This window comes from Penicillium cinerascens (assembly GCF_028974065.1).
Source record: "Penicillium cinerascens strain IBT 15544 chromosome Unknown contig_1_segment0_segment0, whole genome shotgun sequence".
NCBI lineage: Eukaryota > Fungi > Ascomycota > Eurotiomycetes > Eurotiales > Aspergillaceae > Penicillium > Penicillium cinerascens.
Genome location: NW_026695287.1, coordinates 2,008,419 through 2,022,989, shown reverse-complemented (window position 1 = coordinate 2,022,989; position 14,571 = coordinate 2,008,419). Strand labels below are relative to the sequence as shown.

Sequence of the window (14,571 nt, the reverse complement as noted above, 5' to 3'; positions counted from 1 at the left end):
CAGGCGGGAAGAATGATAAAAGATGCAAAAGACGAGAGCCAGAGGGAAAACCTGGCGCTATGTTATAAGATCATTCCACGAGTTGCATGGTCCAGGAACCGGCGGGGCCCAGTTGGATTTCAAATCGGAGCTGCACTTTCCGCCCGCTCGTTCCCCAAACCCCGAAGCCAAACGTCATTCGGCACTTCACCCTTTATCCGCCACTCCGCGAGCCACGATGTCTGCCGCAAAGTCGCGCTGGGCAGACGACGACCCAGAAACAGAGGCCATTATCGCGCAACGCAAGCGCGAAAAGGAGGAGAAAAAACGCGCCAAGCTTGAGAAGCAGCGCCAGCTCGAGGCCAGCAAAGCTCAACCTCCAGCACAGTCTGCCGACGGTGCCCAGGGACCCAATGGGGAATCAGAACCTCCGAAAAAGCGCCGCAGACTTTCCAATGACCTCGATGCATCCGATTCTACCGCAAGGGTCCCGCAGAACGATGGACAGCAGGGGCAGAAGAAGCGTTCGAGCTTGCTGCGGTTCCCTGTGCGCGAATGGGGGACTTGCAGGCACGTGGACAACTTCGAGCGATTGAATCACATTGAGGAGGGCTCATATGGATGGGTATCCCGGGCCAAGGATATCACAACGGGCGAGGTGGTCGCGCTGAAGAAATTGAAGATCGAGAACACGCCGGACGGGTTCCCGGTTACCGGACTGCGGGAGATTCAAACGCTCCTGGAGGCCCGGCATCCGAATGTTGTTCATCTACGAGAAGTGGTCATGGGTAACAAGATGGATGAGTGAGTTTTTTCGATGGACGCATTGGATGAAGCAGACAGCTAACTAACCCATTCGGCAGTGTATACCTAGTAATGGATTTCCTCGAACACGACCTCAAAACTCTCCTCGACGAGATGCGCGAGCCCTTCCTCCCTTCAGAGATCAAGACCCTGCTCCTCCAAGTCGTAGGAGGGCTCGAATTCCTCCATTCGCAATGGATCATGCATCGCGACCTCAAAACCTCCAACCTCCTCATGAACAACCGCGGCGAGATCAAGCTCGCTGATTTCGGCATGGCACGGTACTACGGTGACCCTCCTCCCAAGCTGACCCAGCTCGTGGTGACTCTATGGTACCGGTCACCGGAGTTATTGCTGGGCGCCGACAAGTACGGACCAGAGATTGACATGTGGAGTATTGGGTGTATCTTTGGTGAACTTCTCACCAAGGAGCCTCTACTGCAGGGCAAGAATGAGGTCGATCAGGTCTCCAAGATCTTTGCCTTGACAGGACCTCCTAATCAGCAGATCTGGCCGGGCTTCCGCTCTCTGCCAAATGCCAAATCCTTGAAGATACCACCGACATCTGCTTCATCGGCCGGGAATCCTCCTCTCTTGCCTCGCACACGATTCCCTTACTTGACAAATGCAGGCTTGAGCCTGTTGTCTAGTTTACTGGCGCTGAACCCGGCCGTGCGCCCAACTGCACAGCAATGTCTCTCACACGCCTATTTCAAAGAAGATCCACGCCCCAAGCCAAAGGAGATGTTCCCAACCTACCCTTCCAAGGCTGGGATGGAGAAGAGAAGACGCCACCACACCCCCGAAGCTCCGAAGCGGGGACAGGAAGCACCCGAGCTGGACTTTGCGAGTGTGTTTGGAGGTGCCACGGTGGGAGACACGGGCGAGACAGGCGCTGGCTTCGCACTACGTCTGGGATAGGTTGACAGATGAAGCCTTTGAAAATGAACGAGACAACATATACCATCACGTTTTAGCGGGAGTTTGATTCAGAAGAACAAATGAATGGCTGACGCGGAGATATTGGAACATCTCCGCAGTTCCTAAAAGATACACAGCTAGCAATGAAATAGTGCATCGATAGCGAAAGACCGAACTTTTTTTCCATTGATTATCACCATTCCCCAGCCGTGGGGATTTTCAAAAGAGTGGGATTAGAGTGCATGCAGCTGCAAATCCTCATCCGAGGCGTCTTGCAGGTGTGGGCTGCCCGGGGGTATAATCCTCTGGTGGTTGAAAGCCCTCCCTTTCCAGACGTGGTCTGTTCGACTGTGATAAATGTGGGAGGGTTGAACGTGGCAGAGTCATTGGAGCCATCAGCTCGGATACATGGAGTCTGCTGGAAGGAGTCCGGTCCAGACCAGGCCCACTGTGGATGCTGCCGTCATCATCGATACGCTGCCTCCATATTCTTTTAACCGGCTGATCTCCTCGATCAGGGTAGAAACTGTTTGTCTTGCCATCGGCCATGTAATACTCATTTCGCCAAATTTTATTGGAAAACAGAACTTCCTCGTCGACAGGAGAGTCGATTGGAGACCATGGGATGTTTGACATGGGTGTTCTGGATGTGGCACCCGGGGAAATGGAGCTGGCATTGGTCCAGTTCGATGAACAGTCCGATAGGTCGAAAGGTGATCCCAAAGGGCCGCCTGTGGCGAGGGCAGAGAGAGAAGCATATTGGTTACCTGCAAATGTCTGTTGGTTGAAGAAATGTTCTGGAATGGCTTGCTGGCTTGACTCATTTGACGTGGTCTCCAAGCCAGATTCCTGAGAGCTGTCAGTCACGTTTCATATCTGGGGATAGCTTGGGAGCACCCACAATTCTCTGGGCGATGTGAAGGCCAAAAGAGTGGCGTCCCTCGGAAGCCGACATCTCTGCTGGGGGATGAGAGTGCGCCGTTGACGAGCTGCGTGTTGAGTTGGTAGTTCTGAAGCGTGAAGAGCGGCCGGCTTGGGCCCAAATATCGTCGTTACTTATCAAGCTGTGTTCGCCAGATGAAAGCACCTGAGATGAGCCCACAGTTTTGTGGCCGCCAGATGTGTTGGTTGCTAGTCCGTGAGTGCGATTTTCACAGCTCCAAGGCAACTCATGATAGATGAGATGTTGCGGTTGAGGCTGCCCTGACACAACAGCGTCGGACGAGACCTGAGAAGGAGGTGAATTATTTTCAAACCCAGCGCTGTCCACGATGAGGTTGTTGTGACTCTCCCACTGCTCGACCAAAGCGTGGTAAAGGCCAGGAAAGGCAATCTTGACGTTAGCCGGACACTTGCTCGACATGGAAATGGAAGACATAGCGGCCTCCGCACTTTTCATTTCACGATGAATCCGCAGGGGCTCCTGTGTCACCAGGGCTTCCGAATCTCTTATTGTAGCAATTGGGTGAACTTGCTTGCTTGAATCGTAATTACTTGGCGCATCGGGATCTGACAGCTTGAACGAATCCGTGGATCTATTCGTTGTCTCTTGTTCATACATCGGGCAGTCGGCTTTTCTTGTCCCCTTGCGACGCAGGCCTGGAGTTTTGGACCGTTTTGTAGCTGTTGGAATATCCGAAAAGGCTCCCTGGGCTGGTTGTCGCTGTTCTGCAGGAGTGTTGTCGGTGTCACACGGTCCACGAGCCTTGGAGACATCTCCATTCACAGAACTAGCACTCTCCTTCCCAGATGCAATCGTCTCCCAATCAGATGCATCAGACTGATCTAAATGCTCAGTGACATGTTCGTCAATGCTCCTTTCTGTGTCAAAGACCGGGTTCTCCTCATTTGCATCCGTGTTTACGAGGTAATCGATGAAGGGTTTGTCGTAGCTCTCAGTGTACGGAGGTAGCTCGTCAGTCAAAAAATTCGCGTGGTGGAATAATCCAGGCTCTGGATGGTGCAAATTTTCGCCGCGTGCCTGCACTTCTGGCACCGACACATCTGTTAATACGAGAGAAGAGGCGAGGCGAGTCGAACTTGGCTCGCGGGAGGCCGAGGGCCATGGCGAATTCGTGCGATATATCCCAACACCAAAGTTCATATCCTCCTGAGTGCTGGTATCAGAGATACCTGAGAAGCCATGATCTCGTTTCTTATTTTCGCTCTTTTTGTTTCGGGGACCCTCGAGCACAGAGCCAGTATCAGTATCGTCAATGTCGTCATTGTTCCAGCTCGACAGGCGCAGGAACCCTTCTCTCAAAGCAACAATTCCCGATCGCACCTTGTGAATGGAACGTTTTTGGAGGCCATGAACCCAACGTGCTTGTTTTTGGGAGTCTGACGAAGAATTTTGGGAATCATGACGGTGTCCACTTGAAGGATTGTGGCGAGGATCTTGTGGGTTGTAGATGGGATAGTGAAGTCTCTCCTGGCATTGTGGCTCTGGTGTATCAATGTTGAGTACACTGTGTTTACCTGTTAGCAAATGCCTGTGATATACCATTGTTCACTTACCTGGCTCTGTTTCTGGGTGAACGAAGGGCAAAAGACAGAGAAAAGTTTGACCTGCGTCGTGCAGAGTCTTGTACAGATTTGCCACTGGACAGTAATGTCTCTTGATGGGCCTTGTCTGGATCCATTTGATCTGCAATTTACTACCGTGCAGAAGTTGATGTAGATGGAATCAATAGGCGAAAAAGAATGCACTTCGTAGTATGGAAGGAGATGCAGGATACGGATACAAGAGTCCGAAGCGAAAAGGTACAGGACAAGAAGGAAGCAGAGCAGAAAAGAACAGAAGAGTACATGTTGTGTCCTAAGATGGCAAGTGCCGCCTTGTCTCCAAACATCTACGGATACATTACATAGTGAATGCGAACTACTTAGTATGGGGCTCTAATGTATTCAGACATAAGCCGAGGCAAATCAGTGGACTAGTAGACCAATAAATTCGTGTAAAATACAATGACAGTGACTAGACCTAAGGGACGTTAAGTTGTTGAAGTGTAGAACATGTGGCGCGCGACAGCCGCGCTGATCACGGCTCCACTTGGAGCTGGGCTGAGCTCTTTTCTCCGCCTCCCTTCAGTCCTGACTTCCATCCAATCTCACCTCAACTTTCCTTTTAGATACTGCTTTCTTTCCTGTCCTTGCACAATGGCAAAGACCAAACCATCTATTTCGTTCGACGACATCATCAAGTCTGGTAATGCCGCCCCAATCCGTCCCCCATGCGGAATCTAACCCTTTTGCGCCCTCAGATCGCCAGAAGAAGCAGCATGAGCAGCTTGCTAGTCAGCTCCTTGGGAAGAACAGGAACAAGAAGGACCGCCGCGCCAGTGCACCAGGGCCGGGATCAGTGAGCAAGGCGCCGACCGCGAAACCCGGGAGCTTGGCCAGCAGGATCGGCGTGCCCAAGGTATATCACGCCCACCACCTCATATTCTACATTCTACAAACACATGGAACATCTCTGACGACGTCTTCTTCTTCATTGTCATTTAGCGCTCCGCCTCAGCCTCTTTCCGACCGAACCAGACCAATAAGCCGAAGCCAATCCCGGCACCCGCCACAGCCCCATCAGCACGCACACGAACAAAACCCGCAAATAAGAAGCAGCATAATGCTGAACGCCTCCTGAGTGCACTAGAGTCTGGAAATGCCCAGGCGACTATTCGAGAGCCCAGCGGCGGCCTCTCCATTAAGGGTGCCTCCGGTCCGTTTGTGGTGGTGGGGAGCAACTTTGCCCCAGGAACGACAGCCGCAGACATCCAATCTGCCCTTGAACCCACTTCAGGACCGATGCTCAGTTGCCGGGTCATTGGGCACAGTCCAAGTGTCACCGCCGAGTTTGCCTTCCAAGACAAGTGGACAGCGGAGAACGTGGTCGCAAACTTCCACAATCAGCGAGTAAGACTGCAACCCAGTCGATGACCTAAATGAGCGCACTAACACAGTTTTCAGGCTGATGGTAGGGTTCTTTCCATGACACTCAAGCCTATTGGAGCTGGAACCAATGGGAAAGCCCAAGCGAATTCCTACAGCCAACTCCGAGAGCGGGCAGATCGCCAACGACGAACTCGCCATGCAGAGCCAAACGTGCAGGATGGTAGCTACGGATTCAATGAACAGGGAGATGTGCTTCGCAATACCACACAGAGTCCAGGGTTCTATAGCGACAAGATGGTGGTGGATGCTCCGGCACAGAAGAACCAGCAGGGACGGAGACGCCAGCGGTAACTGGAAATTGCCCAAGAATGATATCCAAAAGTGAAATGTCGACGGGGCAGAACCCATGTACTTTATGCTGCTTTCCAGTGTATCCAATCTCATGACATGTACGAATATCGAGTAATCCGAGCTTGGAAGCGCTTCAATTGTTGATAAGGATAAGATCACGTGTAGCGGAGCTTTTGCGTAGGTCCACAGATTTGGAGGAACAACTCTCGACCGTGTCTTGTCTCGGAGATCAAGTGTAATCTCCAAATTCTACTTTTCGGCCTCTTTAATAATCCGATCCCCAGAGATACTACGCTCCGGGTAGCCAGAGCTCACGCGCGAAGATGAACGCGGCGCGGCGCGCGGCGTCGCATACCGTCCGGAGGTCTCGCAACTCGATATTCTTCACATACTCTCGGCGATGGAACTCGTCATCGACAGACGCATTTGACCAGAGGAAATGGTCCACACCATTAGCCCGCACATTGGCCAGTGCGATGAAGGTACACAATGTATCAGCATCATATCGAGTCAGCTACTAACGTCCCTGTGAATATCCAGGTCACAGGCCCCGTGCCAATCGCCGCCTTCATGCGCCAAGTCTTGACTGCCCCGGAAGACGGATACTATACCTCTCGAACCAACGTCTTCGGCAAACACGGTGACTTTGTGACCTCGCCCGAAATCTCCCAGGTCTTTGGTGAGCTGGTTGGCATCTGGACTATTGCGGAGTGGATGTCCCAGGGCCGGAAGAGGAGTGGTGTGCAGCTTATGGAGGTTGGACCGGGTAAAGGAACATTGATGGATGATATGCTGAGGGTAAGTCGTGTTTTAACGGTTCAAGCGCTCGGGCTAATCGGGCTCGTGATGAAACAGATATTCCGGAACTTCAAAATGTTTTCTTCAAGTGTTGAGGCAATTTACCTCGTTGAGGCTAGCGCTACGCTAAGAGAGGTGCAAAAGCGTCTTCTTTGCGGGGAGGAGGCGGCTTTGGAGGAGACTGATATTGGGCACCGAAGTACATGCAAGTATTTTGATGTGCCAGTCGTTTGGGTCGAGGATATTCGTTTGCTGCCACATGGTAAGTTATAGCCCAGAACCGAGTAATATCATGGAATCTCTGTTAATAGCATGATCTACAGAGGAAGGAAAGACACCATTTATCTTCGCACATGAGTTCTTCGACGCACTACCAATTCACGCCTTCGAATGTGTTCCTCCTTCACCCGAGAACGAAGTGCCAGACCAGCCGAAGGAGATCATGACTCCTACGGGACCTCAAAAACTGCACGTCCCGCTTAAGCCCGCCAACACTCCGCAATGGCGCGAGCTTCTCGTCACCTTGAATCCCAAGGCCATCGATGAGAACATCGAAGGGGAGCCGGAATTTCAACTTACAAAGGCCAATGCCTCGACCCCCTCCTCACTCGTGATCCCGGAGATCTCGCAGCGCTACCGCGCATTGAAGAATCAGCCTGGCTCGACCATCGAAGTGAGCCCCGAGAGCCGGATCTACGCCGCCGATTTTGCCCGCCGAATCGGTGGTGATTCCGCTTCTGCAACGCCTTCAAAGAAAACTCCTTCTACCCCTCCCCCCAAACCTAACAAGACGACACCTTCTGGCGCGGCCTTGATCATGGACTACGGGACTATGTCAACCATCCCCATCAACTCCCTGCGCGGTATCCAAAACCATAAGATCGTGCCTGCGCTTTCGGCACCTGGCCAGGTTGACGTCAGTGCAGACGTCGACTTTACCTCGCTGGCTGAAGCGGCCATTGAGGGTAGTGATGGTGTTGAGGTTCATGGACCTGTTGAACAAGGTGATTTCCTCACGGCAATGGGCATTACTGAACGCATGGAACAACTTATCCGTGCCGCCAAGGACGATGAGAGCAAGAAGACCTTGGAGACTGGGTGGAAGCGGCTGGTTGAGAAGGGTGGTGGTTCCATGGGCCAGATCTATAAGGTTTTGGCCATTGTCCCCGAGAATGGTGGTAAAAGACGCCCTGTTGGGTTTGGAGGGGGCGTTCAGGTTAACTAGATAGGGTTGGCGAAACACGCTAATCTAAATATGGTAGAAGTAGAGCCTTCGCTTTTGTGGTAGGTGGTGGCCGAAACTGATGTTGCTACCCTCGACAGCTTGTGATGGTCACTCCCCAATTTATAAAAGGAATTAAAGAGATCTTCAATCAACTTGGACCATATATCATGTGTAATCATTGTTTGTGTGGTCCGATCCTTCAGGAAGAGTTCAGTCTTAGAAGCAAACCCTGATAGGCTTCTTGGTTCTAGTACAAGTATGGTAGTCTGTTACCAGTGGCCAGTAGAGCTTCAATAGCTCGTTTCAGCTCTCACGGTAGCTTCCCAAGTCAAGCTCCTAGAAGCCCCACACATACACAACCAGCCTCTTTACGGACATAAAGGCCCGTCGTTTTCATCGGCCTGGCGCGTTCTGACCAGCACTGTGATTTCCGGGTTCGGCCAAGTCACCCCGTCGTAATGCAGAAAGAATGCTGCATCGATACCGTCCAAATTCGCATCGTAGCCATAGAGGATCTTGGCGAACATGACCTGGGTTATTCTTGTTCCAGCGAGACGTCCGGGGCATGTCGAGGCTCCGATGGCAAATGGCAGCCACTTTTCGGTGGGTGTGATCGTTCCGCTTATATCGCAGGTCCCCGTCGCGGGATCCACAAAGCGATAGCCATCAAAGGTGTTGGGGTCTCGATAGTTGTCCGGATCTCGCTGGGCCCATCGCGCAGGCATAAAGCCTATCTTAGCCCCAGGGTTAAATGTGTGGGCGAATGATTGAAGAGTCAAAGGTTTCAGGAGCTGCCGACCACTTGTGACTAGGCAACTCATCGTCAGTACCACTACTTATATATCAAACACAAGGGGGTGTGAAATGGATCAACTGACGGGCAGAAGGGGGATTGAGGCGCAGAGTCTCTTTTGTAAAGCTCTCGAACTTGGGCGTTTGTTTGAACAAGTCAAAACTCCATTGACCCCCTGTCAGTTCCAGAGCGGATTCGAGCTCTTTCCTGAGGGGAGTCGCGTATTCTGGGCGCGACCAGAGCTCGAACAGTAGCATGCTTGCGACCATCCAGAATGGCGAAATCATTTCATGGCAAATAAAGAGCAGATGGTTTGCGATCTTGTCCAGGAAATGCTCGTCGATGTCTTGGTTGTCGCGACTCAAATACCCATCTTTCATAGCCAGCTCGATCATGACATCCAGGTAGAAGATGTCCTGATCTTGCTTCTCGCTTATTTTCTTTTGCTCAATGCGGCGGCGAATCTCGGGGATAATTATCTGCTTCATTGCCGCGATGGTGGACTTGAGGGAATGGGTTTTATATGAGCATCGGCGTATAAGGGGCCTTAAAAACATGGGATAGCTCCGCTGTATGAACACTCTTTCCTCGAGCTCTATGGCATACGAGACGAGATGTTGGGCGAGTGCCGTGCCTTTGCTGAATCCAGGATGGAATACAAGCAGGAGGGTGATCTCCGAAGAAAGCAGCATCATTGAATCTACCACAGAAAACTTCGACCCAGCTGGATTCCGTTAGTATGCAAGCTGTACCAAGTTAATCTTGGCCTGCTATTACTCACTGCCTTTGTGGGGGGTAGCAAACTTGTCAAGAAGAAAAGCATCCACTTCACTAATAACATGGCCCTGAATCTGCTCTGGAATAGAATTCTATCAATCCAAGTGATCTTGAAGCATATATGGGAGTACTCACTTATACAAGCGCTGCGATTGCATATCAGAACGGTCCGCGAAGTGATCTTCCAGTTGAGATCTAATCCAATGTCCTTCAACAAGTATTCCTAGTCCACAACAGCGATTAGATGATGAGCTTATAGCCTCTCCGAACGGCGACTGCCCTACCTCAGTAATACGTATAGGCCAATTTAAGTGATCCGTCGGTATATTGCACCACTCTTTGCTGAGCTGTGGCGGGAACACCACTACCGTGCCCGAACCATTCATATTGGGATGAGCAAAAAGTTTGCCCTTTTTCGTATACTGCCAGTAGCATAGAAGGTATAAGTCCTTAGAGAGCTCACAAGCCTCTTTGGGAAGCCTACCTGTTCATATGCGCGCGTCATCTCTTCGTCGTAGTTGGAGGTAGATTTTCCTCCTACCCACAGATGAATCGGATTGTTTGGGAGGATTAGAGGAATGTCTCCAAGGGCTCTTTTCTTCTTCCAGTTGAAATAGTAGTCTGAAAATATCAAAAACAATACCAGCAACGAAAGGGTACAAGTGAACGCGAGGATATCCATTTTGCTGCGCTGGAGAGTGGTTTGGGAGCGGTAAGGCTGTTCTTCGAGTGGTAAGACAGCGAGACCTATATAGCCATTCTAACCGGAGCTAGTTGGAGATAGCGGATCTCTAGTTATCGTTCGTTGATCTAAATCTACATTATCGGCGTGCTATTAATTGTGCTTGAAAGTCAATTTTGCTATTTGGCCGATGTAAGACTTTGTTGTGATCACACCGCTGGTTTGGGGTTGGCGATTGGTCGACGATCAGTCCATTATTGGCTAAATTCGCCATTCTTCAGCTGGAGCGTGCTGTGGGCCCTGGTGATGCATCGAAAAAGTGGAGTGCCAGAATTATTTGGCTCCGCAGTCCCTATCGACGAGGGACCGTGTGCTTCCCTGGAATCTCAAAGGTCCATCGGTCCTATCTTGATTACTGGCAACTAATGGGGTATCAACGCGGTGTTTTCTATAACAAAGGCTGATAAGTTACTACCTATCTGAGCGGCGGCCCTTGAGTCTACGCACTTAAAGTTTTTCAACCTCGACTGAAAGGATTTCTAAAATGCTAGCAGTACTCAACCTCCAGTCAAGAAAAAAGTGACAGATTCTAAAATATTTTGCTGATTTAAACCCCACTTCCCACATATCAACCTAAACTTATAATGCCCTTCGACCTTGTTTGGTGGTGGTTGTCTCTGGTTCGGGAAGTTGGGGCTCCATTTATTCAAGTTGATACAGTACTAAACCAGGAATATGAGTGTGTTGCAGAACTTGTGCTGTACTCAAAGACGTACCGTAGCCACCCTCTGGGTTCTTCCAGCACTTTGTAATCCCAAATCCTGTGCCCTCCAAGATACGTTCCATGTCTCCGCGATCCCACTTCTGACTGTAGATCAGACGCACAAGCTCGCTGCTCTTCAAATGGATGGCCTGTCGTCCAATTTGTAGCGCAATATCACGTACGGGTGAGAGACATGTCTCGTACCGGGATTGCTTGCTATTCCATAACCCCCGAAACACCCAATCCTTCGGGTCGAACACGTTGTACCCCATAATAGAGTTTATGTTCGCAATTCCATTCATCGCAAACCGACGAGACAAGCCATTGCTGAGGTCGTAGGCTCGACTGATACGGGTAATGTCTTTGCAGCCGTCTATTCCGATAAGAAAGGTCAATTTTCCAATCTGGGATGATTCACTGGCAGCTTTGAATGATCGCAGGAGTCGTTGTATCGTTTCCGGTGTTTCATTCGCCATGCTGCTGCCCAGCCAAAGCACAATAACATCCCGCCCATCAAGTACTGGGTTTTGTTTCAGCCATACTAGACTTTCCTCATAGGTGCAGACGAGCGGATGGCATTTCACCGTGCTATTGTCGCCCAGCTTGTCCTCTATGGCATTCAACGTGCGATAGAGCTCCGATGGTGAGACATCCAGTGCATAGTAGTCCACGTGGCGTTGGAGATGGCTTAGACCTTGGAGAAGAATATCGGTTTTTTCGAGAGAACTTCGATGGTCAAGGAATCAAATCGACGTCAAACAAATTGATGTTGCTAGAAGGAGTACATACCCGCTTCCTAGCTCCAATATCGCACCTCCTTCGCTGATATGATCCAATAGGTTGTCGACATTTCCACGTAAAAGGCTGACCTCGGCAGCGAAAGGATAATAATCTTCCGAATGGGTAATATCTTCAAACAGCTGCAAGCCCTGCTGATCCCACAGACAGAGAGAAGGTAGATGGCGTTCGTCCGCTGACAGGCTTTTCGTCAGCTCTGCTTCAAGGTGTGTACGAGTTTGAGCCTTTCTCTCAATCTCGTAGGTTTGGATTGTCATGATAGCTAGCCTGTTCAATGGATCTGCCGACCAGTGCTTGTTGTAGTGGACGATTGTCTTACGAATATTTAATTCTAGGACAGCGCATTTGGGCCCCTTTGAACCCATTTCCAAGTCGTTCCTGAAAAGGATTGTGATCGATTTCTAGATCGGCCGAGACTCCGAAACAAACAAGATCTGCAATGCAGAACCCCGTCGCGATGCAAAGAAGATCCCATCTACCTCAGCCAGCCACGAAAGTGGAGCCCAAGTGAGGCCCCATCAGGCACATATGATAGCTCTTTACTGCCACCACGGCTATTTGACGCTGTGCTACTGTGGCTGCCTTCCCCGAGCATGCGTGCGTGTAGGGATTTGGAATAGGTTTGAGACAAAACTCATCACAGTGGGTAAAATATCCACCTTGCGCCGATCTACACCGAATCCAGAGTATGCAGGCCATGCAATGACAATATGCACGACAGAGCGTGCTTCCATTTCGATCGATGATTGATAGGTTATCGTTCCAATTGATCTTAGTCGACCGCAAACTGAGACGCATGCCTGTTCCTTGTCACACCGCCATATGATCGGTCTCATTCGGTGTCTAGAATATGTCTTCACCGATACTTAAGCTCATTTTTGCAAATGTCATCTAAGTATAATTTAATATCTTGTGGGCTCAGTTCAATTCATCCACAAGCTTCTCTAAACCCTCTCCTCATAGGTGACCTCTTTTCTTTCTTTCTTCCTTTTCTTTTTTTAATAAAAAAAAAATGACGAATTCTGTGGGAAATGCCGCCAAAAGTCCAATGTACACCTTATCCAATGGCTGCCCAGCAGCGAGACCAGAACAGTCAGTCAAAGTTGGGAGTAATCTCGTATTAAGAGATTCGCACTTGATTGAAATGCTTTCTCACTTCAACCGCGAGCGGATCCCTGAAAGGGTTGTTCATGCAAAAGGGGCTGGTGCCTACGGGGAGTTTGAGGTTCGTATTCAACATGTATTAGCGTCTTGCAACATGCTAATATAAGCAAAAAGGTGACAGACGACATATCTGATATCTGCAGTATCGACATGCTTCTTGGAGTGGGCAAAAAGACGCAGTGTGTGACACGTTTCTCTACCACCGGAGGCGAACGAGGCACCGCGGATGCCGTTCGTGATCCCCGAGGCATGGCTACCAAGTTTTTCACCAACCAAGGTAACTGGGACTGGGTGTACCTTAATGTCCCGTTCTTTTTCATCCGAGACCCGATCAAGTTCCCTGGGTTGATGCATGCCCAAAAAAGAGATCCCCAAACAAACATGCCCAATCCCAATATGTTCTGGGACTGGGTGACCAGGAACCATGAGTCTCTACACATGATAATGTGGCTCTACAGCGAGTATGGAACGTTCAACACCTATCGCAACATGAACAGTTACATGGGCCATGCGCATAAATGGGTAATGCCTGATGGGTCATACCGATACGTGCACATGTATCTTCAGGCTGATGCTGGTTACGAGTTTGCAACACATTCACAAATGCAAAACACCAGCGGCATTGACCCGGATCATGCCACGAGAGATCTGTTCCATGCAATCAAGACCGGAAATTACCCAACTTGGACGGCTTATGTCCAAGTAATAGAGCCCGAAGATGTCCCCAAGTTTGGGTACAACATTCTGGATCTCACGAAACACTGGGATATGGGTACGTATCCTAAGGACTTAGGAACAGTTCCTGCGCGGCCCTTTGGGAAGCTTACCCTCAACCGCAATCCGGAAAATTTCTTTGCAGAGGTGGAGCAACTGGCGTTCTCCCCGTCTCATTTAGTTCCTGGTATTGCTCCCTCTGAGGATCCCATACTCCAAGCACGTATGTTTGCATACCCAGACGCTCAGCGACATCGCCTCGGCGTCAACTATCAACAGATTCCGGTAAATCGGCCCCTGTGCCCTTTCAACCCTCTACTGCGGGATGGCCTGGCTGTCGTCGACGGTAATTACGGAGCACGAGCAGGGTATATCTCCAGTGACAACGCAATGTCCTTTCGAGATGCTCTACCAGCTGAACCTAAGCGGGATGATCGCCTCGACTCGGTTATTAACCAATCATTCTCTGCTATCGATGAACTGGATTACAAGTTCCCCCGGACATTCTGGACGCATTTGGAGGAGCCTGAGTATGAGGGCTGGCAGGAGAAGATGATCTTCAACCTGGCAAATTCCCTCTCCCAGACAGACAACATAATCAGAAAAAGAGTGTATAAGGTATTTGAGCTTGTGCATTCTGACCTGTCGAAAAGAGTCCGGGATACAACAGAGGCTATGGTCACCAAAGCCAATATGGTCCCCCGGGGGACTAACGGGTCCTTGAGGTTATGAACTTTTTCAAAATAGGTTGAACGCTTCGAAAAGAATTACATTCTCCAGGTACATTCCATTAACATCTCTCTTTGTGGAGTCCAAACATTCAATTTAGGGGAAGACCCGCAAGTCTGTCCAATTAGTGCCAGTGATCAACTTCAAAGGAACGAATGACCGAGTCATTATACACAAGGTAA

The 14,571-nt window shown here is 50.2% G+C and overlaps 7 protein-coding genes across 7 annotated transcripts; 4 read left to right on the top strand and 3 right to left on the bottom strand.

The window, feature by feature from the left end:
* Positions 1-157: 157 nt before the first annotated feature.
* N7498_002301 (CDC2/CDK family serine/threonine-protein kinase) lies at positions 158-1,704 on the top strand (the record flags this gene model as incomplete). The annotated part of the gene is made up of 2 exons (XM_058449363.1): positions 158-783; positions 843-1,704. Exons 1-2 carry the CDS (start codon positions 218-220, stop codon positions 1,702-1,704), a joined length of 1,428 nt encoding a protein of 475 aa, XP_058311707.1. The 5' UTR covers positions 158-217.
* An 859-nt stretch (positions 1,705-2,563) lies between these two features.
* N7498_002300 (uncharacterized protein) lies at positions 2,564-4,346 on the bottom strand (the record flags this gene model as incomplete). The annotated part of the gene is made up of 2 exons (XM_058449362.1): positions 2,564-4,172; positions 4,222-4,346. 2 exons carry the CDS (start codon positions 4,344-4,346, stop codon positions 2,564-2,566), a joined length of 1,734 nt encoding a protein of 577 aa, XP_058311706.1.
* Positions 4,347-4,863: 517 nt separating this feature from the next.
* Positions 4,864-5,946, top strand: N7498_002299 (uncharacterized protein; the record flags this gene model as incomplete). Its single annotated transcript, XM_058449361.1, has 4 exons — positions 4,864-4,912; positions 4,968-5,125; positions 5,212-5,616; positions 5,671-5,946. The coding sequence occupies 4 exons, from the start codon at positions 4,864-4,866 to the stop codon at positions 5,944-5,946; spliced, it is 888 nt and encodes a 295-aa protein (XP_058311705.1).
* A 323-nt stretch (positions 5,947-6,269) lies between these two features.
* Positions 6,270-7,969, top strand: N7498_002298 (uncharacterized protein; the record flags this gene model as incomplete). Its single annotated transcript, XM_058449360.1, has 4 exons — positions 6,270-6,428; positions 6,487-6,744; positions 6,802-7,006; positions 7,068-7,969. The coding sequence occupies 4 exons, from the start codon at positions 6,270-6,272 to the stop codon at positions 7,967-7,969; spliced, it is 1,524 nt and encodes a 507-aa protein (XP_058311704.1).
* Positions 7,970-8,337: 368 nt separating this feature from the next.
* On the bottom strand, positions 8,338-9,250 carry N7498_002297 (uncharacterized protein; the record flags this gene model as incomplete). The annotated part of the gene is made up of 2 exons (XM_058449359.1): positions 8,338-8,777; positions 8,848-9,250. 2 exons carry the CDS (start codon positions 9,248-9,250, stop codon positions 8,338-8,340), a joined length of 843 nt encoding a protein of 280 aa, XP_058311703.1.
* A 1,673-nt stretch (positions 9,251-10,923) lies between these two features.
* On the bottom strand, positions 10,924-12,039 carry N7498_002296 (uncharacterized protein; the record flags this gene model as incomplete). Its single annotated transcript, XM_058449358.1, has 2 exons — positions 10,924-11,710; positions 11,774-12,039. 2 exons carry the CDS (start codon positions 12,037-12,039, stop codon positions 10,924-10,926), a joined length of 1,053 nt encoding a protein of 350 aa, XP_058311702.1.
* An 887-nt stretch (positions 12,040-12,926) lies between these two features.
* On the top strand, positions 12,927-14,392 carry fgaCat (catalase easC; the record flags this gene model as incomplete). The annotated part of the gene is made up of 2 exons (XM_058449357.1): positions 12,927-13,007; positions 13,061-14,392. 2 exons carry the CDS (start codon positions 12,927-12,929, stop codon positions 14,390-14,392), a joined length of 1,413 nt encoding a protein of 470 aa, XP_058311701.1.
* Between the last annotated feature and the right edge of the window lie 179 nt (positions 14,393-14,571).